At 62.6% G+C, this 26660-nt stretch overlaps 1 protein-coding gene across 2 annotated transcripts in view; it reads left to right on the forward strand.

Moving 5' to 3' along the window:
* Positions 1 to 1669: 1669 nt before the first annotated feature.
* ASPG (asparaginase) overlaps positions 1670 to 26660 on the forward strand; it is a 30489-nt gene continuing 5498 nt past the window's right edge. The window contains exons 1-13 of one of the 2 annotated variants that reach the window (XM_007987971.3): positions 1670 to 1820; positions 8960 to 9068; positions 9751 to 9862; positions 11755 to 11880; positions 13740 to 13823; positions 14776 to 14902; positions 19644 to 19756; positions 20373 to 20555; positions 20691 to 20804; positions 21396 to 21518; positions 22855 to 22950; positions 23228 to 23391; positions 25265 to 25351. In XM_007987971.3, coding sequence (XP_007986162.3) covers positions 1739 to 1820; positions 8960 to 9068; positions 9751 to 9862; positions 11755 to 11880; positions 13740 to 13823; positions 14776 to 14902; positions 19644 to 19756; positions 20373 to 20555; positions 20691 to 20804; positions 21396 to 21518; positions 22855 to 22950; positions 23228 to 23391; positions 25265 to 25351 — 1520 coding nt within the window. In that variant the 5' untranslated portion in view covers positions 1670 to 1738. The remainder of the gene's footprint in view (positions 1821 to 8959; positions 9069 to 9750; positions 9863 to 11754; positions 11881 to 13739; positions 13824 to 14775; positions 14903 to 19643; positions 19757 to 20372; positions 20556 to 20690; positions 20805 to 21395; positions 21519 to 22854; positions 22951 to 23227; positions 23392 to 25264; positions 25352 to 26660) is intronic. The other variant, XM_073011358.1, reaches the window with a different exon arrangement.

Genomic DNA, 26660 nt, shown 5'->3' on the forward strand with positions numbered 1-26660 from the left:
CCAGAACTGTGAGAAGTAGACCTCCTTGCACTGTAAATCACTCATTCTGTTCCTGCAGTCCCAGAAAACTAACATGGACTCTTGCTGGGCAGAATGCATTTGCTTCTCTGCAGACAAGATTGATTTTGCACTATTGCGTGGCTCACACCTGTAATCCCAACACTCAGGGAGGCCGAGGCAGGTGGAGCGCCTGAGGTCAGGAGTTCAAGACCAGCCTGGCTGACATGGTTAAACCCCGTGTCTACTAAAAATACCCCCCAAAAAAAAAAAAAAAGCCGGGCATGGTGGTGCACACCCTGCAATCCCAGCTATTCAGGGAACTGAGACAGGAGAATTGCTTGAACCTGGGAGGCAGAGGTTGCAGTGAGCCAAGATCTTGCTACTGCCCTCCAGGTAACAGAATAATAATAATAATTTTTATTATGGAATCTGTCAAGTGCTGGCGCCTTCTGGGGGCACAGTTTCCCACCAAAGGGCATCAGTGCCCCAGGCAGTCAAGGTGCCAGGAGGTGAGGAGGCCGTGGATCTTCTGTCCACCTGGGAGCAAGCCTGCAGCTTGGGACCCTCCTGGGACCCTGTACCCGCCGCTGCCCTGCCCTCCTGGGCTCTCACGGGAGTGAAGTGGGGTGGACTCTGTAGGAGTTAAAGAGGAAAGAAACATGCAAAGCGGCTCAACAGTCGAAGACCGGTTTATTTTGGAGAATAAACCTCAGAGGGTTGGATCTTTAAGGGTTTAGGAAGCTGGGAGCTTATCGCAGGCTTGGAATGTTTCTATGTGAGGGAAAGTTTATTGCGGGGTTGGAATGTCTCCGGTCCGAGGGGAGGTTATCTCGAGGCTGGCATGTTTCTGGTTGGAGATGTTACTTGTGGTTTATGGTTGTGCTGACATTAGCTATTAGGCTGAGGTGTTTTGGGTTGGATTTAGGCAGTTTTTTAATCAAATGGAACTTAAAATGGCGGTGTTTGTCCAAGACGGCGATACTCCTGCCGGTCCAGTTCCAGCCCTGGGGGCTCCTCTGGATGGTGTGTGAACGTGCACATGTGGAGGGGCTGGTCCAGCTCTGCCTGCCTCCAGCCACCCAGTGGAGGGACAGCAGGGCCTGGGCAGCAATGCCGCCTTGGAGCACCGGGGCCGTGGAGGCTGCTTGAAAGGACACGGAGCCCCCACTGTGCTCAAGTCTTGGAGGGCCTTGGGCACTACGGTCTGCGAGGCACCACATGTCACAGCTATTCAAACACCCAGGGCCACCACGGAGGGCCAATGGCCGCGGGGTGGCTCAGGACCCGCCCCGCCCCTGTCCCTGCCTTTCTGGCTGCCCCCTAGTCCCTGGACAGACGCTCCCCACCCCCCAGCGGGTCCTACCCAATCCCTTGCTCAGGCAGGAGCTACCCTTGCCGCCTTCACAGACCTCACCTCTTCCTACATGTTTCCAAGGCCGTGCCCCGCCCCCTACCCCGCCAGGCCCCGCCCCCACCCCGTCACGCCCCGCCTCTCTCTCCGAGCCTGGACAGTCACCTGGGCCCACCCCGCCCCCCGGTCCTGTCCCCGCCTGACTCTGCGGGGCCTCCCATCCTCCCGGGCGGACTCCACTCCCGCCCCCTCCCCGTGGGTGCCCCCGCCGGCCCCGCCCTCCCAGGCTGCCCCTGGCGCCCCGGGCCTCCTCCCGGCAGTCCCTGAGTCCCGCAGGCCCCGCGTCCCCGCTGCACCCCCGTCCACTCCCGTGGTCCCTGGTCCGGCATGGCGCGCGCGGTGGGGTCCGAGCGGAGGCTGCTGGCCGTCTACACCGGCGGCACCATTGGCATGCGGAGTGAGCTCGGCGGTGAGTCTGAGACCCGGCGCCCTGGGCGGGGGGAGGCCTCTGGATCTGGCCGAGACCGGGAGCCTCTGACCCTCCTGCACCCACGGGGGTTGTGGAGGAGTCAGATCCGCGTCTTGTTGGGGGTTGCGGGTTGGGGTCGCTCTCCTTCGGTTCCAGCCACCGCCGGCCCCGCGCGCGGAGCCCCCACCTGGACAGAGGAGGTCGCGGTGGGTCCTTGTGGTCGCCGTGCTCTTGGGAGCGCCCTGCGACCCTGGGGCCAGGCGCCCTGTGCTGCCGCTGCGCCCCTGAGGACCAGCGCCCTGGAGCCCTGGAATGTGGGGCAGGAGGGTCCCAGGGCTTTGGTCTGCCCCTCCTGCCCTGGACACACAAGCCGGGAAGGCTTAGGAGGCTGCGAGGACCCCTCACCTGCGACACCCGGGAGGGTGTCCCCATCCCCTGAGTTCCCTGGGGTCCTGGTCAGGCAGCAGTGCCTGGCACGATACTGGGGCCACCTGGCATCTGCGGGGACACATGTGTTCACACTGGAGGTGGCCTCAGAGCCCTGCTTCCTCTGCGCCTGTGTGGACCTAGTTGACTAGAGACCAGCGATTACACCCGGACTGAGTTCTGCCTGGGTAGGGTCAAGGCCTGGGACAGGCACCGAGCTCTGTGGTACTCCAGCACAGTGCTGCCAGCCTGGGCTGGGCACAGGAAGGATGGTAGCTTGGGGAGCCTGAGGCCACCAGGATGGGGAGAGGACAGTTGCACTGGAGCCTCCAGAATGCCTGGGCGCTCCCCAGGAGGGCAGGACCTTCCTGGGGCCCCCACATGGGCTCTGCTGTGATGTGGGGTGCTCCCTCCCTCGGGGCCAGAACAGCCCCCTCGCCCGTCTTGAACCTCATTGCGACCCTCCATGGGCCGCTGCCTGCCTTTCCCTCGGGAGCCCTTTCTACTCCTCCTCCTCCTCCCACTCCCAGCTGCCCTGGCCCCTCCCCACACTACTACTTGTGTCCACCGCAGCTCTCCCTCCTGAGATGGCTGGGACCCTCTCCGGCTCTGCCGGAGCCCCAGGGCCTCCCCTGGCATGACCAGAACATTCTCTTGTCCCTTGCCCATCTGCCAACCACTTCCCTGCCCCTCCATTCCCCACCCCCTCTCACGGCCTGTTCCCCAGCAGCTGTCCCTCCTGGCCACCCCTTTCCGCTGAAGTGGCCGCTCAGAAGCCACCAGCACTCTGTCGGTGCTCTCAGATTCCACCTGCCGCACCGTGACTGGTGCAGACCCTCTGGAGGCCCACTCCGTGCCCAGCCCAGGAGACAAAGCCTAGTGGGACTCGTCCACGAGGGACTCAGGCCCCAGGAACATGGCTGTCCAGGCTGCTGGGAGCCTCCTCTGCGCTTCTCCCTCTGCCTGTGAATGGAACAAAGTCATTCACAATTTGGCAAACGCCCCTGTGTGACACTCCACTGACATAGAGTGACACAGTTCCTGTGCTTGACCCTCACAAGCCAGAGAGAGAGGCTGCCTTTGAAGGGATGGCACGCATTAAGGAGCTAGTCCCAGGGATGGGATCTGCCAGGGCCCTGCAGGGGCTGTGGGCTGATAACAGGACCTGGGCCTGGTGTGTGGGTGGCTGGAGTTTTGAGGCAGCCCAGGGAGGGCTTCTCTGAGGACACAAAGCCTGCAGGACAAAGGTGGGAGAGGACCAGGCCAGGAGCAGCCCTGCAAGGTGCAGGAAAGAGTAGGGGGGAGCCCAGCAGGGCCGGAGCCTGCCAGAGCTGCCCCTGAGCGGGGACAGGACCTGGGGACTCTGTCTGGGGCCTGGTCCGACGCCCCTGACACTACCCCTTCAGGCTTGGTGTGTGGCCACCTGCAATTTCGTTGAGCTCAACACATAGTTCTTGACTGGTCCAAGCTGCAGGGACAGGTGGGACTCTGACTGCAACCCCGCCGCACACCTGTCTCGCTTGGCCCCTGCGTGCTCACCGCAGCAGCCCGTGGGCGCACTCACATGCATGAACCACATTTCTGAAAGAGGCTGTGCGGTCCTGCGTCTGGGTGGGGAACAAGAGACTTTGATGCTGGAAACTGGGTGTGGGGCGTCAGTCTTCAGACCTGAAGCAGCCTTCTGAGATCCCTCGGTGCTCTGTGCACTGGGGTCCTGGCTTGTGCTCAGCAGCCCGTCCTCGTGTGGCTGTGAGGTCACCCCTAGCTGTTGCTAGCTGACCCAAGTGGGGCATCCACTTCTAGGAACCTGCAGGAATGGGCTCCCCCGACCCCTCGTGAGGTTGGAGCAGCCAGCCTGTCCCAGACGGCGAGGGCGCGTGTCTTCAGAGCCCTCATGAAGGTGAGGGTCTCTCTCACCACAGGATGAGGCGGCATCTCCTGGCTCCACGCTGAGGGCTTCCAGGACACTGCTGTCAGCCCCAGGCCCTCCTGTGCCCCTGTCGCCGGCATCCTCACTGCTCACCCTTCTCCACTTCAGGAAGGCTTCTAGGGAGCCCATGGTTCAGCCCCAGAAGACGAAGGAGGAAGAGACAGGAGATCTGGTCCCCACTGTCTTCCTGGATGAGGAGACCACGCACGCCTATGGAGCAGCTGGGGAGCCCGAGGGCCGGGACTGTGGGAGACCAGGGGCCCTTATGCCAGCTCTGCTGTGTGACGGCAGTCAGGCATCCTTTGGGGACATGCAGACCCTCATGGTGTGGGAAGTGACAAGGCTTTCAGGAGCGAGGGCAGCACTCACAGGCCAGGGAGGGAGCCAGGCCTGGAGTCCAGGCGAGCCACCCCTCCATACCACCATGACTGCCCTGAGTCCCAGCCCCGCCAGGTGTCAATGATTTACTCCCTCCACACTGCTGACGTGGGCTCTGGCCTTCCCTGGGGAGGTGAGAGGGGAGTGGTGGCCTTGCCACAGTAAAGCTGTTTGGATTGTCCCTGTTGGAACAGCTTCTGTGCCTGCTGGTAAAGAGCGACCTGTGGGTGGAACGCTGCACACCTGGAGCCCTGCCAGAGTTCAGGGAGGGCAGAGGCGATGCCTGCGGGGACGCCCCTCGACCCATCCCTTCTCTCAGTTCACTGAAGCTATCACAGGTCAAGGGGCAGAGTGAATCCAAAAACGGCTGATAAGCCCAAGCTGGCATCAGTGGCCACATTCCATACGGCCGAGAAATTTGCAGACTTCCTGTGTCAAACTGGGAGCCCCACCTACTTGCCCGCTTGTCCCAAAGTCCCTCCTGAGCCCGGCTCCTTGCAGGCACAGCAGGGAGGGCGGAGCTTTGGGGCCAGGCAGCTGAGAGGAGCTCCCTGCCCATTGGCCACATGGGTCCCAGCAGCTGAGACTGTGGGTGGAGTGATGCCCGTGGCTTCTTGGTCACTGCAGCGGGGTCTGTGCCCTTGGCCTGGACCTCCTTCCTGAACGGGTGCTATACGTTCCCGAGTTTCTGAGCCGAAGCTTGACTTTGTGGTGACAGTGGGGCCCTCCCTTCCAGGTGTCTGGCAGGGGCTGAGGAGTTTCCAGGTCACCAGCGAACTCAGGCACCTGCCTGGACGGGCCAAGGAAGAGGTTCCAGGCAGGGCCGGAGCGTTCAGGATCTGCAGACCTTAAAGCTTTTGGAGGCCCTCATTGAGAAAAGTAATACGACTTACAAAATCAGAGTTAGGTGTGAAAGTCGGTGTTTCCTTAAAATAAAAGAAATTGCTCTGGCTGACCAGGTGCGGTGACTCACACCTGTAATCCCAGCACTTTGGGAGGCAGAAGCAGGTGGATCACTTGAGGTCAGGAGTTCAAGACCAGCCATGGACAACATGGTGAAACCCCTACTAAAAATACAAAAAAAAAAAAAAATTAACCATAATGTGGTGGTGGGTGCCTGTGGTCCCAGCTACTGGGGAGGCTGAGGCATGAGAATTGCTTGAACCCAGGAGATGGAGGTTGCAGTGAGCCTGGATCTTGCCACTGCACTCCAGCCTGGGTGACAGAGTGAGACCCTGTCTCAAACAAACAAAAAAACCTGATCCCACTGCATACCTGTTAGAATGGCTGCTGACGTACCACACATTGACTTCGGGGTGAGGTGCTGGAGCCCCAGAATTAGAAAGTGGTTCACTTGCAGGTTGGTAAGAAAACTACTGGCGACAGTATGGGCTTGAAAAAGGAACATTTGGCCAGACATGGTGGATCAGGCCTGTAATTCCAACACTTTTGGGAGGCCAAGGCAGGTGGATCACTTGAGGTCAGGAGTTTGAGACCAGCCTGGCTAACATGGCGAAACACCGTCTCTACTAAAAATAACAAATTAGCCAGGTGTGGTGGTGCATGCCTGTAATCCTGGCTACTCACGCCCCGGGTACTCGGGAGGCTAAGGCAGGAGAATCGCGTGAGCCTTGAGGGTGGAGGTTGCAGTGAGTGGAGATGGCGTCACTGTACACCAGCCTGGGCAACAGAGCGAGACTCTGTCTCAAAAATAAATAAATAAATAAAAGGAAAAAGAAAAAAGAAAGAAATTGACCAGGCTGGTTTTGAACTCCTGGGCTCAAATGATCTTCCTGCATCAGCCTCCCAAAATTCTGGGTTTACAGGTATGAGCCATACAAACCACTGCAAAGTACATATTCAGTGTTTTGCTCAAGAGAAGAGGACACCAAGAGAATTTAGTCTTTTCTTTGGCTGATTTCGCCTGTGGTGCCCACGCATCCCCCTGGCAGGGACAGCAGGGCCCATATCCACGCCTACCACTCTGCAGCATTCCTGGAAGTTTCTGGAAGCTGTTCCCCCGCATGAGTCAGCAGCAGCTGGAGGTGACCTTGCGCAACGTATGTCCCACAAAGCCAAACCAGATGTGTCCCTCCACCTTCCCTATAAGACACCCCAGCTTCACCTACCACAAGGAGTGGAGAGTGACTTTTCATTTCCTGTGGCCACTGTGCCGGGCGGCTGACCACCACAGAAGTTCATTCTCGGTTCTGGAGGCTGAGGCCTGAGAGGGGTTTCCCCGGGCTGAGCCAAGGTGCTGCAGGGTACTGCTCCCTCCTGAGGCTCTGTGGGAGGAACTGCCCCTGCCACCTCCACTGTGTGGTGGATGCCACAATCCTTGGCTTGTGGCCGCATCACTCCAGTCATCCAGCCCAGCATCTCCAAGGGCCGCTCTGCCCTGTCGTCATATGGCCTTCTCTTCTGTGCCTCCCACCTCCCCATGCCCTGTGGCCTCCCACCTGTAAGGAGACACAAGAGGGCATTTAGGGCCCACCTCCCACCCCACGACCCCTAATATCACATCCACAAAGACACTTCCATGACCCCCACGACCCCTAATATCACATCCACAAAGACACTTCCATATGAAGTGACACCCACAGGTACTGGGGATTGGGATGTGGACATCTTTTTAATTTTTATGTATTTATTTAATTTTTTGAGACACAGTCTCATTCTGTCACCCAGGCTGGAGTGCAGTGGTGCCATCTTGGCTCACTGCAACCCCCACCTGCCAGATTCAAGTGATTCTCCCGCCTCAAGCTCCCAAGTAGCTGGGATTACAGGTGTGCGCCACCATGCCGTTAATTTTTGTATTTTTCGTAAAGATGGGATTTCACCATGTTGGCCAGGCTGGTCTTGAATTCTTGACCTCAAGCAATCCGCCACCTCAGCCACCCAAAGTGCTGGGATTCCAGGCCTGAGCCACTGCGCCGGGCCCTGGGATGTGGACATCTTCTAAGATGCTTTTTCAACCCACCGCACATGAGACAGGGACACTTGGACACCAGTGTGGAGTGGACCCTGGCCCTCTGGATGCCCAGGGTCTGAGGTTGGGTCCTTGGGGTTCACAGGGCTGGTGAGTCCAGACCTTTGTTCTGGCAGCCCGTGTCCTGGCTGCGCTCTGGGCGCCTCGGAGGGTAGACGGGTAGACAAACACGCGTGGGCTCTGCCTCCCCCGTCCGCTGGCTGACCCCTACTGGCGGGGTGATTTTGTCAGCGGCTGCACCTCCGCCGACCTGTATCATCCAGTCCTCCGGCAAACGTCGCCGGGGCTCCACCGGCCTTTGTGTAAGGCCAGAGAAGATCATGGGTGCCGTAAACCTTCATGGGGCCAAGGGGCTGGTGTCCTGGGGCCGGTGACTTAACAGGCAGAGATGTGGAGACCGGGCTGAGCCCATCGGTGGAGGGCGACGGCAAGCAGGGGTGCGGCTGGAGGGATATCAGAGGGGGTTGCTTTAAATCGCCGAGTTTGGGATTAGTTTGTGAACCAGTGATAGGAGATGGGTGTGGCTGCAGAGGGTGACAGGGGAAAGCAGGTGACCATGGCCGGGGTCTGCAGGACAGGATAAGGTATTGCTGCTGGGGGAGGGAAGGGAGGGCCAGGAGGGAGCTTTGGGGCTGGCTGGAGGCCCTGGAGGGGTGGCTGAGGGGTCAGGGCTTTACACTGAGCGGCTGGCCCCAGGGAATGAGTGGTGTGGCCACGTCTCCGTTTATGGGACGGAACTGAGATGCAGAGGCTGCAGGAAGGTGGCAGAGCTGCTAGGGGTGGGGCCAACCTCGCACAGACTCTACTTGCTGTGTGCGAGGCCCTCTGGGTCGGGGAGCTGGGGAAGGGGACCTGGGCTGGACCCTGAGGGAGTCACACAGTCCATGCCCTTTCGGAGCTCGAGGGTCAGTGAGGGAGAATGTGGGAACAGCACTACAGCCTGGGCATCTGGGAGGGCTTCCAAGACCCAATCTGGGTCTTGAGGCACCTACTAGGTGAGAAGTGGAGATGAGGCAGGACTTCCAGGCAGAGCCTGCAGCACATCCACAGTGAGGCAAAGGCTGAGCTCCGTGGACCTTGGTGAGGAGTGTGGACTGAGCATTTGGAGAAGGGGTGGGAGCAGGGGCAGGGCCGGGGTAGAGCAGCTGGAGACCTGGGCAGAGCTCCTGGGGCTGTCCAGGTGTGAAATGAGGAATCACCATGGGCTCCAAGGCAGGAAGCCATGGCTTCTAAACGTGCGTCAGCGGCCTGCCCTCTGAGGCGTCCCAGGGGCAGCCATAGCCCTTCCTCCAAGCCTCTGACTGTCATAAGACAGGAGCCCCATCCCACCAGCTCTGGTCCTGCCCCTCAGTGAGGGAGGAGGAGGCCATGGCTGCCAGTCCCTGACCCCACCATCCACCTGGACTCTGCCTGCAGTGCTCGTGCCTGGGACGGGCCTGGCTGCCATCCTGAGGACACTGCCCATGTTCCATGACGAAGAGCATGCCCGAGCCTGCGGCCTCTCTGAGGACATCCTGGTGCTGCCGTGAGTGTGGGCTCCTCCTGGTCCCGGGCAGGGCATGGCTGCTGGGGGGCACCGAACCCGAGGCTGGGCACTGCTGGCCAGGCCCACGTGAACCATTTGCTCACCCCTGTCTCTAACATCCCCTCAGCTCACAGGGCTTTAGGATTGACCAGCAGCCGCCTTCCACCAGAGCCTGAGCCTCTGAGGGTGCCCCTGTGCCTGGTCCCACCTTCCCTCCCTGCCCTTCTCCCACACCCCCAGCCAGGCTGGTTCGGCAAGTGTGATGAGGGCTCCCCATCTAGGCACCCTGTATATCAGGAGCCGGCTGGCCCAGGCGGCCTTGCCCCCAGCATGGAGATCCTTCCATTTCTCTGCTCTGGGCCCAGCTCCTTGATGTCCCCCACAGCTGGGGGTGACCTGGGAGCAGCCTCTCCTGCCGGGGCATGGGCTGGTCCCAGCCCCCCTCTCCGAGCTGCTGTGGGAAGAAGACTGCTGGGAGTGGCCCATCCTGACCCACATCCTCACCCCTGTGGGGAGCTCCAGGTGGAAGGGGCCCTGTGCCTGGGATGCTGAGAGTTTGCTATGTGCAGAGCCCTTGACGTAGGGGCCCCAGCTCCGCCAGAGGGGAGCAGAACAGGTCAGGACATTTGGAGGTGCAGAGCAGGGGTCTGCAGTTCTGCCTCCTGCTGTTCCCGTCCCGCAGCCCGGCCACCCCGAACCAGAGGATCCTCTACACCGTGCTGGAGTGCCAGCCCCTCTTCGACTCCAGTGACATGACCATCGCTGAGTGGGTTCGCGTTGCCCAGACCATCGAGGTAGTGGGGCTGGGGAGTGCTGGCTGGGGCTGTGGTGTGTGGGTGGGGCTGCGGAGAGTGGGCAGGGCTGTTGGGTGTGAGTGGCCCTAGGGAGCAAGGGTGGGAATGGGGAGTGTGGGCGGGGCTTGGAGTGTGGGCGGGACTGTGGAGTGTGGGCGGGGCTGTGGAGTGTGGGCAGGGCTGTGGAGAGTGGGCGGGGCTGTGGAGTGTTGGGGGCTGTGGGTGTGGGCGGGGCTGTGTTGTGTGGGCAGGGCTGTGTTTCATGGGTGGAGCTGTGTTGTGGGTGGGGCTGTAGAGTGAGAGTGGGGCTATTTGTGTGGGTGGGGCTATGCGTGTGGGCAGGGCTCTGGGTATGGGCGGGGCTGGTGGATGGGCAGTGGCCCACAGAAACACTCTGGGACAGGTGAGGAGCTGCAGGGTCTGGGGTGGAGTCCGCCTGCCCAGCCTGGGGCCTAGGAGCATCTGGGAATGGCAGCTTCAGGAAAGGGCAGGGTCCACATGTCAGAGCTGGGGGCAAGACTCTGAGGCCCCCTCCCTCATGCAAGCTGGGGGTGGACGTAGAGGGCCAAGTCGACTTCCCAGGCGAGGACACAGCGGGAACAGCTATCTTAGCCTGTCTCCGTTAGTAGCTGGGGCATGGTGTGTGATGCTACCTCGAGGGCCGACAGGCTCCTTGTGCCTGGCTGGTGACCGGCTCACTGCCCTCTGTCCGTCCCCTCCGCAGTTGGGGTCTTAGTGGATTTAGGACCACAGCACTTCTTGCAGATTCTTGTGGTTTATAGCGACCTGTGTGCTCACCCTGCAGGCAGAACCACCCCCCACCTCATCAGCTTTTCTTCTCCGTTCTCCCCCACCACAGCACGCTCCCATGTTACCTGAGCTGCCTCCCCTGGCAGGGGCCTCCTGCCCTCTCCAGTCCCAATTCTCACCTGCTTCGTTTACAAACCCCCTGCTCCCCTGAGTGGGAACACCTAGGCTTCCCCTTCCCAGCAGCGGGGTGGGGGGCAGCACCACCCAGGACAGGCTCCTCCATCTGTGGCCGGCAGCCCTCACCGGACAAGGCCTGACTGCTGTTTGAGGCCCACGAAGGTGCCCTGTGGTCCTGACTGCAGGGACCAGCCCTGGACAGCCTCACAAAGGCCTTCTTAGCTCAGGGGTCAGCCTGCCGTCTTGCCGCGAGTGGCCAGCAGAGGGCGCCCTTCCCCTCCTTGGCCTCCGCTCCTTTGCAGGCCCCGGGCCTACAGGGCTTGGTGTTTCAATAGCCCACCGGGCAGGCCCAGGCTTAGTATGGGACCCTGGGCTCTTGGAATGGTGCCCTGGCAGCCACAGCCTGGACCTGCCACCCTCCAGGGGGTGGTGGCCACAGGACATCCCTGCATGGCCAGCTTCACTGCTGCCCTTCAGTGTCCTGCCCACCCACCCAGGTCCAGATTCAGGCAACTTCCATGGTCACCTGCTGGCTCCCAGCCATGGCTGTGCTTTGACCCTGCAGGCGTCCTTGTGCCCACCGTTGTGTTCTTGCCTGATCTGCTGTCTGGGCTTCGAGGCTCATACACCACCACAGCCCCCTGCTGCCATGTGAGGCACTCTCCCACCCTCCAGGAATGTGCAGAGGCCCCTCAGAGGGACTCATTCTCGAGTGCTCTGAGGGGAGCCTCAGCGCGCAGTGGGTGCACCTGAGTGGCATGGAAGCCTCGGGGCAGGGAGAGTGGGGGGGTCCCAGGACTCCACGCCAGGTGCTCACCTTCCAGAGAGGGACTTCCAGGCCAGGGCCCCATGGGCGCCTCCCCCGAGTCCTCCCTTCTGCATCTGGACCCTTTCCCCCTGCTGCACCCTCCCCCACGCCTGCTCCCTGAGGGGCTGGCCTGCCTGAGTGTGCGCCCCTCCTGCAGAGGCACTACAAGCAGTACCACGGCTTTGTGGTCATCCACGGCACTGACACCATGGCCTTTGCTGCCTCGATGCTGTCCTTCATGCTGGAGAACCTGCAGAAGACCGTCATCCTCACTGGGGCCCAGGTAACTTCAGGGGCCCGGGGCTCCTAGGAATCGGGGCTTCCTGAGGCCACAGGGCAAGTCTGTGCTGCCGGCGGCCACTGCGGGATCCTGGGCTTCCTGCTCAGCCCAGCAGCTCCTGAGCCGGCTGCTGCAGGGCCCGTGCTGGGCCTTGCCAATGCTCAGGTCCTGCCAGGGTGCCAGCCCACTTGCCTCATGGGGGGGGGGTCATCTCCTGCTGGTGGCCCCGGGAGCTGTGAGGCCCTGGAGCACCCAGAGCCATGCCCACCTCTGCCCTGGGGGTGCCAGGCATCCCTTCCTCTCCTCCCGATGCTTGCTCGAGGCTGCTGCCCACCTCTCCATCTGGCGCAGCAGGATGGCTGCACACAGAGCAGCACTGGGAGGCTCCCGCCGCGTCCCTGCCTTTGTCCCTCTCTTTGGTCCACCCACTGTGGTTCCAGGCAATGCCATCCTGGGCGCCCTGGCACACAATTTCCCCGCTTCTCTCAACCTAACCCAGCACAAATCCCATAAGCCAAGGCCAGTGGATTGTTCTGGAAAACTGGATTTGAGGGGAGGTGGAAGGGGAGGTCGCAGGGGAGGTCGGCTAGAGGCTGACTAGGGGTCCCTGTTGCCTGCGGGTGGCAATGGGCACCTGAGCCCGTTGGGATCCTTTCCCATGGCTGAGGCTAAGGTCTTGTGTGGGAAACTGGTACCTATGTCCCTTTGGGCTTGGTGGCAGCTCCAGAAAACTCCATGGAGGCTCTCTTAGGAGGTCTGCGGGGAGCAGTCCAGGGAGACGGCTCAGCCATCCCACTCTGCTTACCTAGAGCCATCTCCCTTGTCCCTCCAGGGTCTCCCTGGGGCCCACTGCACACCTGTTAGGGAGGGAGCAGCACCTCCTGTCCCAGAGCTCGAGAAGGAGGGACAGGACTCCAGCTGGTTTTCCTCTTCCCAGACACTCCCGAGCCCTGGGGCAGCAGAGCGTCCCATGGGCCTCTCCAGGGGAATCAAGGGCATAGTTATGAGCGCTGCGGGCCCCAGGAATGTTCACATGCGTGTTCTCCTCTCCCTGATGTTGGCCTTTGTCGGGGCATCCTTATCCCTGTTATACCCATGGGGAAACTGAGGCTAATAGGCCAAGGACTCACCCACAGCCACGCACCACATGAGGGCTGAGCCAGGGAGGACCCAGGACCCAGGACCCAGGACTGCCACCTCCTGCCAGGGCTCTCTCCCTCCAGAGGCCCTGCACTGACCACTGCCCGGCCGCCTCCTCCTGAAGACCCTGGCCTCTGCATGGCCACCTGTGCCCTCCTGGGATACGCTACTCAGTCAACCATAGGGCACGGTCGCCCATGCTAGACACAGGCAGCTGCGGGAGGAGCTGTACTGTGCCTGGCATCACGAGGCAGTTCCTTTCTGTCACAGCCCACCCACCCCTCACCCCCACTACCCTCCTTCCAGCCCACAGTTCTGCTGGGGTAGCGAGGGAGCTGGGCAGGGCAGCTGGGGTGGGAGGCCTGGGATGTGTTCTCCAGTATGGGGACCGGCTGGCCTCTGCTGCCAGCACTCGGCTCTTGGACCTGTAAAGGGAGCTGGTGGGTGGGTTGAGGTCCTGGGTGCAGGCTGGCATCGTCCGCAGGGGCAGCTGTTGTTGGCGGTCTTGGAGATGGGCTTACTGCCCAGCTCCTCTGAGCACCCCGTTCCCCCAAGACACCCATCTCCAGGCTGCCTGCTGCAGTCCAAGCCTGCCGGTCCTCTCTCTCACACCCCACCTGGGGCTCCTGGGCTGGGCCTGGAGGTTTCCCTGGAGTGATGAGCTGGGCATCCCAGGCTTCTGGGCTTCCCAGGCCTCAGCTCCTCCGTGGCCTCTCCCCCAGGTGTCCATCCATGCCCTGTGGAGTGACGGCCGTGAGAACCTGCTGGGGGCGCTGCTCATGGCCGGCCAGTATGTGATCCCAGAGGTACCTGCCTGGCACGCACGGAGGCGGGGCAGGTGGGGCGGGGGCGGGAGCCCGAGAGCAGCCAGGAAACAAAGTCCCCCCAGGCCCCTCCCCAGACGCCACTGCCAATGGCTGGGTGCTCTGTCTTCTAGATCTTACGTTGTGGATATTTACATTAGAGATATGTATGTAAGTTTTACATTAGAGATATGTATGTAAGTTTTACATTAGAGATATGTATGTACATTTTACATTAGAGATATGTATGTACATTTTACATTAGAGATATGTATGTAAGTTTTACATTAGAGATATGTATGAAAGCTTCTATAAGACTTCCTACGATGGATATTTACATTAGAGATATGTATACAAGTTTCTATAAAAATAGGTTGCAGTCAGCATGGCTTTGAAGGGTGTCCCTTGCCCTCCTCCATGTCTTTCCCTGTCATGTGGTATCCCAGGAAGATGTGTGCAAAGATCCTCCAGCCTTGGGGCAGGGGCTTTCCCTTAGGCTCTTGAGCAGCTTGACTAGAGCTCCAACACCGGCTCCTGAGGGCCTCAGGGACTCCCATTCACCGTGGGCAGGGGGTCTCCAGCATCAGCTGTGCTCGCTGCACCTTTGGGATGAGTTCCCAGGGCGCTCTAAGAAACAGGGATGGGGGCAGTGGGCAGGTGGGAAGGGAAGGAAGTACGGTGCCCTCCTGCCACCCAGCCACCTGCACACCCCAGGCGCTGGGGTCCCCAGGCCTCTGTGGGCTCCAGTTAGCCTGGGGGTAGGTGGCAGGGCAGGAAAGGGCCTGAGCGGGGCAGTACCTGTTCCCAGGAGGGTCTCTGCCTGTGGTGGGTGGGGTTACAGTCCCGCCTCCCCCTGGGCCTGGGCACCCCATTGATGGCAGGGAGGAAGCTGGAGGGCAGAGGGGTCAGGGACAGGGTGGCCACTGCTCTGAGCTCTGTCGCTTCCTTCCCGCAGGTCTGCCTCTTCTTCCAGAATCAGCTGTTTCGGGGCAACCGGACGACCAAGGTGGACGCTCGGAGGTTCGCGGCCTTCTGCTCCCCAAACCTGCCGCCTCTGGCCACTGTGGGTGCTGACGTCACAGGTAAGCCCTGCAAGAGCAGGGCCAGGTGGCTGCCCAGTGCTGGTGCTGGCCAAGGGGTGGCTACAGGGAGCTCGTGGCTGGGACTCGGCAGAATTTGAGAGCACCGTGCTTGGTTCTGAGTTGCCCTGGCTTATTTCTGGCCCGGGCTGTGGAGAAGCCAGGGCTGCGTGGACAGGCCTGCTGCGTGGCCACAGAGGTGGGGGCCTCCACAGGTCCCTGTAGGCTCAGAGGCGGGAGACCTGGAAGACAGGTTTGGGGCATCTGGCCCTCGTGTGTCCTGCCCAACCCCTGGCCCCAGGCCTAGGAGGTCCTCAATGACCACCTGGCTCTGCTGCACCTCTGTGTGCCTTGTCCCCGGGAGTTTCAGGGACTCTTTCTGTCCTCCGGTTCCGGTAGGCAGCCCAGCCATCCTTGTGGGGCTGACTCCAGCCGGTCCTGTGTCCTGAGGCTTCCTCCTGGAGGGCCCAGCCTGCCCCCTGGCCCTGGCTGTAGGAGCAGCCTTGGGGCTTGTTCTCAGAGACCGTTGCCCTGCCAGACCTCACCTGAGACGCAGGGCCTCTCCAATGGCCTGCCCGGAAGTCACTCCCTGGCCTACCGTCTCTCCGTCTGGGATGTGCGGCTCCTGAGGGAGCCCCTGCCTCCTGGACTCTACCCGGCTCCTGCCCGCTCCAGGTCCATGACCGGCATGGCCGGTCCTTCTGACCCCACCCCAGCACTCCTCCCTGAGGCGACAGGAGTGTCCCCTCCCTCCTGCGGGACGCATCCTGCCTACCCTGGCCCCCTGCTGTCTCGTGGCAGCCCCAAACCTGCCCTGTGTCTCATCCTGACTGACTGAGGTGGGGTCCAGCCCGGGGGAGGCTCCAGGGCTTGGCAGCACTGGCCTTCCTTTGGGCGCATTTGACGCCTCGCCTGGGGCTGGGTGGGGCTGCCTGCCCAGGACTGAAGCAGCTGTTCCCGTCTTTGAGGGGTGGGCTGGAGGTGCCCCCTCTCCCACGCTGGGCTTCTATCCAGGCCTGGGTCATAGTGGGCTGATGGCTCAAGCCCACAAGGCCACTGGACGCCTGAGGAGGTGCTTCCTAGGGAATCTCCCGGTGCAGCAGGGGCTCCCCGCTCCCCACTCCCCATTTTAAGGAGGAGCAGACCCTCCTGGAGAAAGGGTTGGACTGTGGGTTGCTGGGGCACCACTTCTCTCCCGGAAGATTTGCTGGACACAGGCAAGGACCCTGGGGAGCTCCAGGGCCTGGCATGAGGGGGCCCTGGGAAGGGTCTGGCGGGGCAGGGGCCTTTCTGGAGCACACACCGGAAGCCGGGGACAGGAGGGGCTCTGGGCACGTCTGGCTGTGGGGCATCTGCAGAAATGGGTGGAGGCAGGTGATTCCAAAAGCCCCTGGCATCTTTGGCGCTCAAGACAAGACATGCATGTGGGAGTCCGGGCTCGGTGGCGGCCTTGCTTGTTGCCCCAGGGCCCCTCAGCAGGACAGAACAGAGGAAACTGCCTGGTTCTACAGGTGAGAAACGGAGGCAGAGAGAGCCAGGCTCCCACAGGGAGGCACCGACTCAAGCCTGCGCTGTCTCCTGTCCTGGGCTCACACCCTGAGCTCCAAAGATGCTGGGGGCTTTCAGAATCACCTGCCTCCACCCGTTTCTGCAGACGGCCCTGCAGCCAGACGTGCCCAGAGCCCCTCCTGTCCCTGGCTTCTGGTGGGTGCTCCAGGAAGGCCCCTGCCCTGCCAGACCCTTCCCAGGGCCCCCTCATGCCAGGCCCTGGAGCTCCCCAGGGTCCTTGCCTGTGTCCCTGTTCCAGCAGGGGGACTGCTGCTCCCTCGAGCACCTTCTAGGGAGTGTGATGCCCAGAACACATCAGTGTGTCTGACACGTGTGCAGCACACCGGGTATCGGGCCTGGGCAGGGTCCACTTGCTCACCGAGGGCCGGAGCAGCCCGAAAGGCTTCTTGGAGGAGGTGGCTTGTGAGCTGGTGCTGGTGGGGTACTGGCTTGCTTGCCCATGCTGGATGCTGGCACTCGGCCCCTCCAGCCCAGGGAGAAGGAGCAGCGAGAGGTGTGGGCGGTGCCCTGCAGGCCCGGCTCCCCCGTGGGGCCTGATTCACACCTTACCTGGGGCTCAGGAGCGGAGCTTCTGCTGGTGGGTGGACCCCACCCCGGCAGGGCGCAGAGGACCGTGCTCCAGATTCCAGGGACTCCGCCAGCACAGGGTGCTAAGCCTGGGCAGGCCATGAGGCTCAAGACACACCGGCCTCAGGCCCAGGGCCGCGGAGCAGCTCCTGGGCGTAGCTCTAAGGCTGGTCTGGACGAGAGGCTGTCCCGGTCCCAGCCCCCCACCCCTGAGTGTTTCCCACATGCATGTGGGTGTGGGAACCTGATGCCAGGCTGCCGAGCCGGTTCTGGCACCTGGTGTTGAGAAACCTCAGGCCTTGCCCAGGGCGTGGCTGCTGGGGCCCCTGAGGAGGGGCACGGGTTGGCAGTGTACACCCTCACCCTCTCTGAACCAGCTGGGGGTAGCAATGCCAACCTGGGCCGGGATGCCAGCTACAAGCACCCTGTTGAGGGCTTGTCCTGGTTTTTTACCTACTGTTTGGGAAGTGAGAGGCTGGGCTGGTCTGGGAGTCATGGGCGGGCTTGGTGCTCCTGTCCACAGTCGGCTCGGCACCAAGGAGTGGGGGGTGCATGGGAGGCTGGAGGAGGCCCTGCTGGCCCTGTCCTTTCCATGTGTCTGAGGAGACCACACTGTCACCCCCAGGCAAATCCTGCACCCTTACCCTTCTGTGCTGAACCCTGGCCCTGGCCCGCTCTGCTGGGGCCCTTGGAGCAGAGGAGGGTGGAGAAGGGGACATGGCTCTGGGGTCAGGCCAGGCCTGTCACGCACCAGCTGTGGGTCCTTTCGCTGGGTCATCCCAACACAGAGCCCCAGAGCCCTTCCCTGTGCACTGGGAGAAGCCACCTCCCTCCCAGACATGTCCCAGCCACCCCAGCTGTGCCACATCCAGCCTTGAGGCTGCAGACTACACCGTTCGGCTCCTGTGCTAAGCTCTGGTATCTGTAAAGCAGGGCCACAGTCCCTCCTGGGGGGTGAGGGGCTGAGCCAGCAGGCCTCACCTGGCGCTCCTCTCTGCCGCTGGGTGTGGACTCATCATCCCCCTGGCCTCCAGCAGGCCTGGACAGGAAGGACTGGGGTCCCAGGGGTGGCCCCCACAGACCCTCAGGAGGCGACGGTCAGTGCAGGGTGGGCGTGGGCCCTCTTTGTCTCTGTGTAATAACCCCCTCTGCAGCCATAACTCTCTGCTGGTGGCAGCGGTGCCTCCTCCTTCCCTGTGCTGATGCCTTATCTGCTTGTCCAGCTGAGACACACACTGTCAGTTAAAGGGCATCTCACGCTGCCATCGTGTGCGCCTGACTGATGCTGTGGGCACTGGGGGGGGTGGAAGACTCACTGCCGGGTCCCTGCTCCCCACTTTCTCATCCCCAGCACCCCACATCTCCCCTCTTCAGCTCCACCATGCCAAGGAAGTCCTTTTTATCGCATGCAAGCTGCTCTGGTGGAAGTGGCCAGAGACACATGGGCGACATCTCCCTGAGGGCAGGAGGAAGAGCCATGTGTGGGGGTCCTCCTGCCCAGGTTCCTGTCCCAGCACTGTGCCAGGCTCTCCAGGCGCCCAGGCCTTTCCCTGCCTCTGGGCCTCGGTTTCCCTGGGCTGGGCTCTCCGGCCTCCAGGGTGTTTATTGCCCTGGGCAGGCTCTGACACCGCACAGTGCGGTGGGAATCGCCAGTATCCAGCCCTGCTCTGCTGGAGGCTGCCATGAGTGTGGAGAGGGGCCGAGGGAATGGACCCCATCCTCGGCGCTGGCCTCTGAGGGTTTGGGGGCCGGGCTTGCGGCGTCTGCCTCCCACCCCCACCCACAGTGGAGCGAGAAGGTCGGAAGAACCCTGGGGGCTCAAGTGCTGCCAGAGAGGCGGCCTTCAGCTCGAGGACAGGTGTGCCCTCTGGGGAGCCCGTCTGCATGGATGGGTTCAAGGGGCACTGACCCCAAATATCCATCCCTCTCCACTTCACCTGGAGCCTGCACCTCCACCATCACCCACCCTGGGTGTGGGGAGGGGGTGAGGGGTGCACATTAGGATTTTGGGGTGAACTGGATGGAGGCCTTCTCTCCCCAGAGGTGAGGGATCCGAAAGTCCATTTGTTCACTCATTCAACCACTGAGCCGGTGGGCAGTGGGCACAGTGGGTGCCCAGCAAGGGGCAGAGGAGGCCGGCTGTTTCGACAATGCTGGCCCACGCCTGTGACCCAGCGCAGCGACTGCTGGTGGCTCCCAGCTGGGCACACCTGCCCTCCTCGTCTCTGCGCCCACCCGACGCCCCCATGCAGCCTGCAAGGCACAGCTGGGCCTCCATCTCTGCGGGACCCTCCTGCCCCCTTGCCTGGCCAGCGGAGATTTCCTGGGCTGTCACCCTTGAGACTCTGTTGCCCATCGGTCTCTCGCTGGTTGAGTGCCTCCTCCTGCAGCCCCGTGCATGCTGCGGAGCCTGGCACAGGCCGGATTGTGCCACAGCCTGGGAGGATTTGCCTGTGGGAGAGGAGGCAGGGCAAGGGGACTGAGGTGCGAAGGCTCAGGGCTCTGAAAACAAGGGAGGAGGCGGCCTGTGCAGAGGGCCAGGCGCTGGGCTGGGGTCTCGGCTGGCGGGAGACCTGAAGGTGCCACACAGGCCCTTCCCTGTCGTCAGTCAACAGGGAGCTGGTGCGGAAGGTCGGCGGGAAGGCGGGGCTGGTGGTGCACAGCAGCATGGAGCAGGATGTGGGCCTGCTACGCCTCTACCCTGGGATCCCCGCCGCCCTGGTAGGGACCGCCCTGGCCATCCTGCCCCTGCAGCCCCGAGCCCCAGCCCTCTGCAGCTCCCGTGGTGCCCAGGCTCCCTGGGGCCCTCACCAGACACGGACTCGAGATGTCTGCAGTGTGGCCACACCGGCCCCAGGCCCTGTCCCCGTCCTTGGTCATGGTGCTTTCCAGCCTCTTGGGGAGTGGGCAGGGTTGGGGCGCGGCTCACAGCCAGAACAGGGTCCTCCATGCTTTCCTAGAGGCAGCGTCCTCCCCCAGATTCCAGCTGGCTCGGAGCCGCCCCTGCTGTGCTGGACAAGGGCGTTTGTGCTGGGGCCTCTGATGGCCTTCTTGGCTCCTCTCCCACCTCTCTGAAGTGTTTCCACGGTGTTCTGCCACACAAGGCCTTCGTCCCTACAGACAGGGCGACCCTTTGGGAGAATGTGGGGGGAGCAGCCCCTGCAGGTGCCAGCAGCCATGCATACCTGCCAGGAGCCCCGCTGTGCTGGGAGCAGGGCAGGCACCAGCTGCCCCTGGCTTGGGGTCCCTCTCCTTGGGAGGACACGGGGCAAGCCTCAGTGATGCTGAGGGCAGAGACCCTCCCCATCCAGCCCTCCCTCCCACCACCGCCCCACAGGTGCGGGCCTTCTTGCAGCCTCCGCTGAAGGGCGTGGTCATGGAGACCTTCGGTTCGGGGAACGGACCCACCAAGCCCGACTTGCTGCAGGAGCTGCAGATGGCGACAGAACGCGGCCTGGTCATCGTCAACTGTACCCACTGCCTCCAGGGGACTGTGACCACAGACTATGCAGCTGGCATGGTAGTGCCAGGAGATCAGGGCCTAGCAGGGAAGGGGACAGTCTGAGGGCCTGGCAGAGGTGGGCTCTGACCCACCCCTCACGGGCTGGGGGCCGTGGTGAGTCACCCTTCCTGCCCACATGCCCCTTCCTCACAGGCCATGGAGGGAGCTGGCGTCATCTCAGGCTTCGACATGACGTCGGAGGCCGCGCTGGCCAAGCTATCGTATGTGCTGGGCCAGCCAGGGCTGAGCCTGGATGACAGGAAGGAGGTGCGGGCGCTCTGGGGCTGTGGGCGACCCTCGGTGTGCACAAGCCTGTCAGCTGGCTCCCAGGGCATGCCTGGGGCAGTGCCGGAAGAGCCTGGGGGCCGGCCCAGGGTGTGTCCTGTTTGGGAAGGGGAGGGATGTGGCTCCCCATAGTGGTGAGGGGCAGCTCTGGGCCCAGGCTCCCCACAGCCCTCACCGGACCCCCAGCCCAGGCTCTGCCTGTCCTTGCTCCTTCTCAGCCTGCATGGAGACCTGAAGTTCCCCTAACTGTCGCCAGGAAATCCTCTCCTGCTTCCCACTTTTCCTGGAGGGTAGGGTTCAGACCCAGTTGGCCCCAGACCCTTGGGCTGCCAGCCCCTGGGGCTGGGCAGAGACCTCTGGGGCCCCTGGAGACCCCGAGCTGGTAAGGCCAGGGAGGGGGGCTGGCCTTGCGAGGGGACCTGGCCCACTCTGGCCCGAGGGATGAAGCACACACGGCCGAGGCTCAGGCCGAGGGCAACCTCTACCTGTGCCTGGGTAGCCCGACCCTCCAGGCTGTTCTGGGCTGCCCATCCAGCCCTTGCAGAGCCACTGCGCCTCTGTTCTCTCCCCCAGCTGCTGACCAAGGACCTTCGTGGGGAGATGACACCACCCTCGGTGGAAGAGTGCCAGCCCTCACTGCAGGGCAACACGCTGGGCCGTGGGGTCTCCTGGCTCCTCAGTCTGAGTGGCAGCCAGGTAATGGCGTGGCACACGGGCCTGAGTGGCAGCTGGGGGCTGTGCATCCTCTTGGTCACCCTGGGATGCACCAGGCAGGCACGAGCCCCTGTAGCCATCACTCCAGCCCAAACAGTTAGGCACACCCCGGTTCTGGGGCCCAGGAGGAGGGTTTGGGGTCTGCAGCAAGGAGGGTTTGCAGGGTCCCTGGGGCAGGATGCAGGAAGGGCCAGGCAGTGGGCACACAGCAGGGAGGCTGGGGGACAGGGCTCGGCAGGCCACTGCCTTCTGACTGGCAGCGCTGCTTTAGTGCAGGGCTGCCTTGGGAGCTGCCTGTCCAGAAGACGGGTGGGTGAGTGGGGGCGGTGCTTGCTCTGGGCTCTCCCAGGCTCTGAGCACCAGGGGTTCCAGGCCCCCACCTGAACCTGGAGGTGAGGACCAGCCCTTGAGCACGTCCCCTGCACAACTGGGGTGCCTAGACCTAGGAAGGAGGGCTTTTGAGGCCTGGGGTCTGCAGGGGAATGGGGCCTCCCTGGACCCCGCAACATGCCCCCTTGGCTGTTGGACCAAATATCCAGGCCTGACATGGGGCCTGGCAGGCCAGATGGCCTTGTTCCCCACTGCCTGGGGTCCTGCCCTGGCCTCAGTGCCTCAATTTCCCCCCTATAGGGATGGACCTGTCTTGTGAGCCATGTGCTGCAACTGTCACTTGCTGGGGTGGGTGATGCGCAGATGGAAAGGACTGGCGTGCATGGCCCGTTATTAGGGCAGCTGCATGGGGCTTGAATGCTCTAGGGAGACAGGCCAGAGGCAGCAGCCTTGTCACCAGGCCATGTTGTGCCTGCTGGGTATGGTGGCACCTGTGAGGCCTCTGCCAGGACCCCGGCCTTTTGGCGTCTTGGTGAACTCCTGGATGCCAGGTGCTGGGGGCAGGTGGCTCCTCTGGGAAGGTGCAGCCGTGGGAACAGGGCCTTCCTCCCAGGGGAGGGGTCTGGCTCCCCTTCCCACACTCCTCACGAGGGTGACTTACGATTCTGTCCCGACAGTGGTGGGAGCAGATGGGGGTGTCTTGGAGGGTGGGTAGCAGGCCCTGGCCACACACCTGTTGGGGACAGAGCTGGATGGTGGTCTCGTGGCCTGGCCTTGGCTCCAGGGGCAGGGGACCTGGGTGGGGTGGGGTAGTGAGGCTCCACCGCAGGCCTTCCGACGTGGCAGCTCAGGTTCCTTCTCACCCACGCCCTGGGATCTGTGGGCCCTTGTGTGGGGGCTGGCAGGGGTCACACAGCACCAGGGACTGCCAGTCCCACCAGATGCCAGAGGGAGGCATGGGTCCCAGGGTGCCGCCTTCCCCACCCAGGAGGCAGATGCCCTGCGGAATGCCCTGATGCCCAGCCTGGCCTGTGCAGCCGCCCACGCCGGCAACCTGGAGGTGCTGCAGGTGCTTGTGGAGCTGGTGAGCCTCCCCGACCCTGGGGGCCTAGCCCCAGTCACACCTGGCCCGGGGGCTCTGAACCCTCTAGGCAGGATGGCCTTTCATCCGCCCACGAAGCCCTTGTCGGCCAGGCTGGGCAGCAGGACTGTCCTGCCAGCTTGTGGGGTCTCACTCCGGCTCTGGGGGTGGGCGCAGGGGCTGTGCTGGGCCCTACCCTCAGAGGGACCCCACCCTCCCCATGGCCTACCCGGCCCCGCCCGGCCCTCCCTCAGGGGTGCGTGTCCTTGTGTCACCTCAGGGCAGTGACCTGGGCCTGGTGGACTTTAACGGCCAAACCCCACTGCACGCGGCCGCCCGGGGAGGCCACGCAGAGGCCGTCACCATGCTGCTGCAGGGAGGTGTGGACGTGAACACCCGGGACACGGACGGCTTCAGCCCGCTGCTGCTGGCCGTGCGGGGCAGGTAGTGGGGCCCGCGGTGCATAGAGCTGCCTTGGGCAGGTGGGTGCAGAGAGGCTGTGGGCTCCTGTGCTCAAACAGCCTCCCGGGGCTGGGCTGGGAAAGGAGGAGGACATCTGCTTCCTAAAGGCTGCCCCCCTAGCCTGGGGCCCAGTAAGACCCCAGCCCAGAGTTCCTAGAAAACAAAAATGGTATGGACAAAGCCGGGAGGACCCGGTGCTCCCGAGTCATCTCTGTACACCTGTGGGTATGGGGGGCTGGGGTGGAGTTAGGGCAGAAGGTCCTGGCCCAGCAGCCAGATGCGGTCAATAAAAAGCAGGCTACTCGGCTGCAGATCTGGGGCTGCAACAGGCAACTCGGGTCCTGGAGGACAGGCCCAGCCCATGCATTTGGGGGTCCCCTGCCCCACCCACAAGCCCTGGCTGGTGTCTCTTCCCAAAGCCCCGAGCAGTAGCAGAGGCAGAGTCTGTGCCTCTGCCCCTGCGTAGGGGGCGGGGCCAGCACTGGTGGGATCTGTGTCCTGTCTCCCCTTCCTACTCTATTGCCCCTGGACGCCCAGCAGCCCCGGGCCTGGGAAGGCCGAGGACCTGTCTGCTGGTGCCACTGCCCAGACGCACGTGGCTGCTCAGAGATCCCAGGGCTCCTGGGGATTCCTCCCTGCGGGTGGGAGGACTTGGCCTGCAGGACCCTGGGTTCTGTTTGGGGAGGGAGTGCTCAGGAGTCCCATGGAGAGAAGGCCGGGGTGTCTGAGCCTAGGGTCATATGACCCTGCCGTGTTCAGCTGTGGGTCTCCCTCCCCAGCGGTGAGTCCTGGGGTGGGGTGGGGTGCCCTTTGTCAAGTCAGTGACTGGGGTAGAAAGTTCTTTCCAGGCTCCTGTGAGCATTGACAGGGTACTCAAAAGAACAGGAGAGAACAGGGTGGTGGACAGGAGGGGAGGGGCTGAGGGTCCCCCAAGCAGGGCTGGGGTGGTCTGGACTGGAGATTCTAGACTGGGAGTCCTTGGGCGTGGGTGGGTGGCACAGAGATGAGCTCACACAGGCCCACCCCCTCGTCCCTTCCTGACTCACAGGACCAGGCTCACAGCGACCCCCCAACTGGTCTCCCGGCCTCACTCCACCGCCAGGCTCCCCGAGGCCGCCTGCCTGGCCCTGCTGTGCCCTAGTGGGGTGCGAGGAGGCCACCGCCTCATACCTATTCCCCAGGCTCCCTAAATGGGGTGACGGGGGGGATTTGTGGTGCTTTGCAGGGGTGGGGGCATGGCCAGTGATTACGGCACAATCGTTAGGTCACCCCATGCAATGGGCTATGTGGCCTCGGGCCTTTGTGCGTCTGCTCCAAGGCCTTGCTAGAGCCCCAACCCCACCACAGACTCCACTGTCCGGGTGCCCCGCCCCCACTGCACCCCAAGGGCAGTCAGCCGGATTGATTCAGTGTCTGCTGGGCCTGGCTGAGGAGGTCACCATGGGGTGTGATCAGCGTTTGGGTGTGCAGTGGGGCCGGTCAGCTCATGTAAGGCTGTCCTCTGGAATGGGCTGTCCCCTTGGGATGGGTGGGGGAGACTGCCCTGGGAGGAGCTATTCCGCCAGCACCAACCAATGCCCTCCCCTGGGGGCTGGGTGCGGGGTTGCCGCAGAGTTGACCCCTACCCCTTGCAGACCTGAGCTGCCCTAAGAAGGTGTTCTGGACAAATGGAGGTGGTGGGACCCCGAGATGATGTCGCATGGGCCTAGGCAGAGGATGGAGGGATGGGCCCTCATCTGAGGCTAGGGTTGTGGGGTCCTGGGCAGGCAAGTCCCTGTCCCTGCTGGCTCCTGAGTGAGGTGCAGCGGAGCTGGGCTGGCCAGGGCAGAAGGTCAGCATGCTCATTCTCACACAGGCATTCAGGTGTCATTGGGTTGCTTCGGGAAGCCGGGGCCTCCCTGTCCACCCAGGAGCTGGAGGAGGCAGGGACGGAGCTGTGCAGGTGAGCGCAGCTACAGCACCTGCTCTTCCAGGCATGTGGGGGACACAGCTTGGGGAAGGAAAGCTAGACCTGCTGGGAGGGACAGGTGAGTCAGGGTGTGGGGGCTTCAGAGGCAAGGCCCGCTGACCTCAGTGTGCACCAGCCTGACTGGCGGGAAGAGGTGTCTGCCTGGGAGCATGTCATGGGGCAGGGGAAGGAGTTGTTCTCAGCTGAGCGAACAGTCCAGCAAGGGTGTCCGTGTGTGCACATGTGTGCATGCGTGCATGCATGTGTGTGCATGCATGTGTGTGCGTGCATGAGTGTGTGTTTGTGCATGCATGTGTGTGTGCATGCGTGTGTGTGTTTGTGCATGCGTGTGTGTTTGTGCATGAGTGTGTGTGCATGCATGTGTGTGTTTGTGCATGAGTGTGTGTGTTTGTGCATGCGTGTGTGTGCGTGCATGCATGTGTGTTTGTGCGTGTGTGTGTTTGTGCATGCGTGTGTGTGCGCGTGCATGCGTGTGTGTGCGCGTGCATGCGTGTGTGTGCATGCGTGTGTGCGTGCATGCGTGTGTGCGTGCATGCGTGTGTGTGCGCGTGCATGCGTGTGTGTGTGCATGCGTGTGTGTGTGCATGCGTGTGTGTGTTTGTGCATGCGTGTGTGTGTGTTTGTGCATGCGTGTGTGTGTGGTGGGCTTGAGGAGGGGTATGGGAGTTGGCGGTTGGCTGTGAGAGGGGCTGGGATGTGGGCTGGGGGGTGGCTGGGGCTGCATTTGGGGAGGCTGGGGCAGGTGGGGCACAGGGGAGCTGAAGCCCCTGGCAGGTGACAGGTCTCGAGAGCCCAGCGTGGTTCCCGTCCTGCGATAAACTGACCTAGGCCCTGCCCCCACCTGCTGGCCACATGGCACCAGTGGCCAATGTGCTTTCTGATCTCATGCTGCCCGAGTGACCACCGAGGCAGGCTCAGGCCTTCTGACATCGTGTTATTGTTGGGGAGGCTGAGGTGCAGGGAGGCCTTTGGTGAGGGTGTTGGTTGTGGGTGGAGGTGGGCCAGGGCTGCAGGGATCCTACTGTGTCCACCACAGCCAGAATCGCTGCCCCCCACCCCAAGCCTTGTGCCTGGTGACTTGGCGCTGCCTCCTGTGCCCAGCCTGGGCTGCCTGAGGCCAGGATGGCTCTGAGGGACCCAGAAGGGAGAGTCGGAGGCAGGAGACCTGGGCCGGGTACAGGTGGTTGCTGGAGTGGGGGTGCTGTGAGTGGTGGGGTCTGTGTCCCTGTAAGTCCAGAGTCCCAGGCTTGGGGAGTGGGTGATGGCGGGGGCTTGGCTCACT

The sequence above is a fragment of the Chlorocebus sabaeus genome, chromosome 24, assembly GCF_047675955.1.
Source record: "Chlorocebus sabaeus isolate Y175 chromosome 24, mChlSab1.0.hap1, whole genome shotgun sequence".
Lineage (NCBI taxonomy): Eukaryota > Metazoa > Chordata > Mammalia > Primates > Cercopithecidae > Chlorocebus > Chlorocebus sabaeus.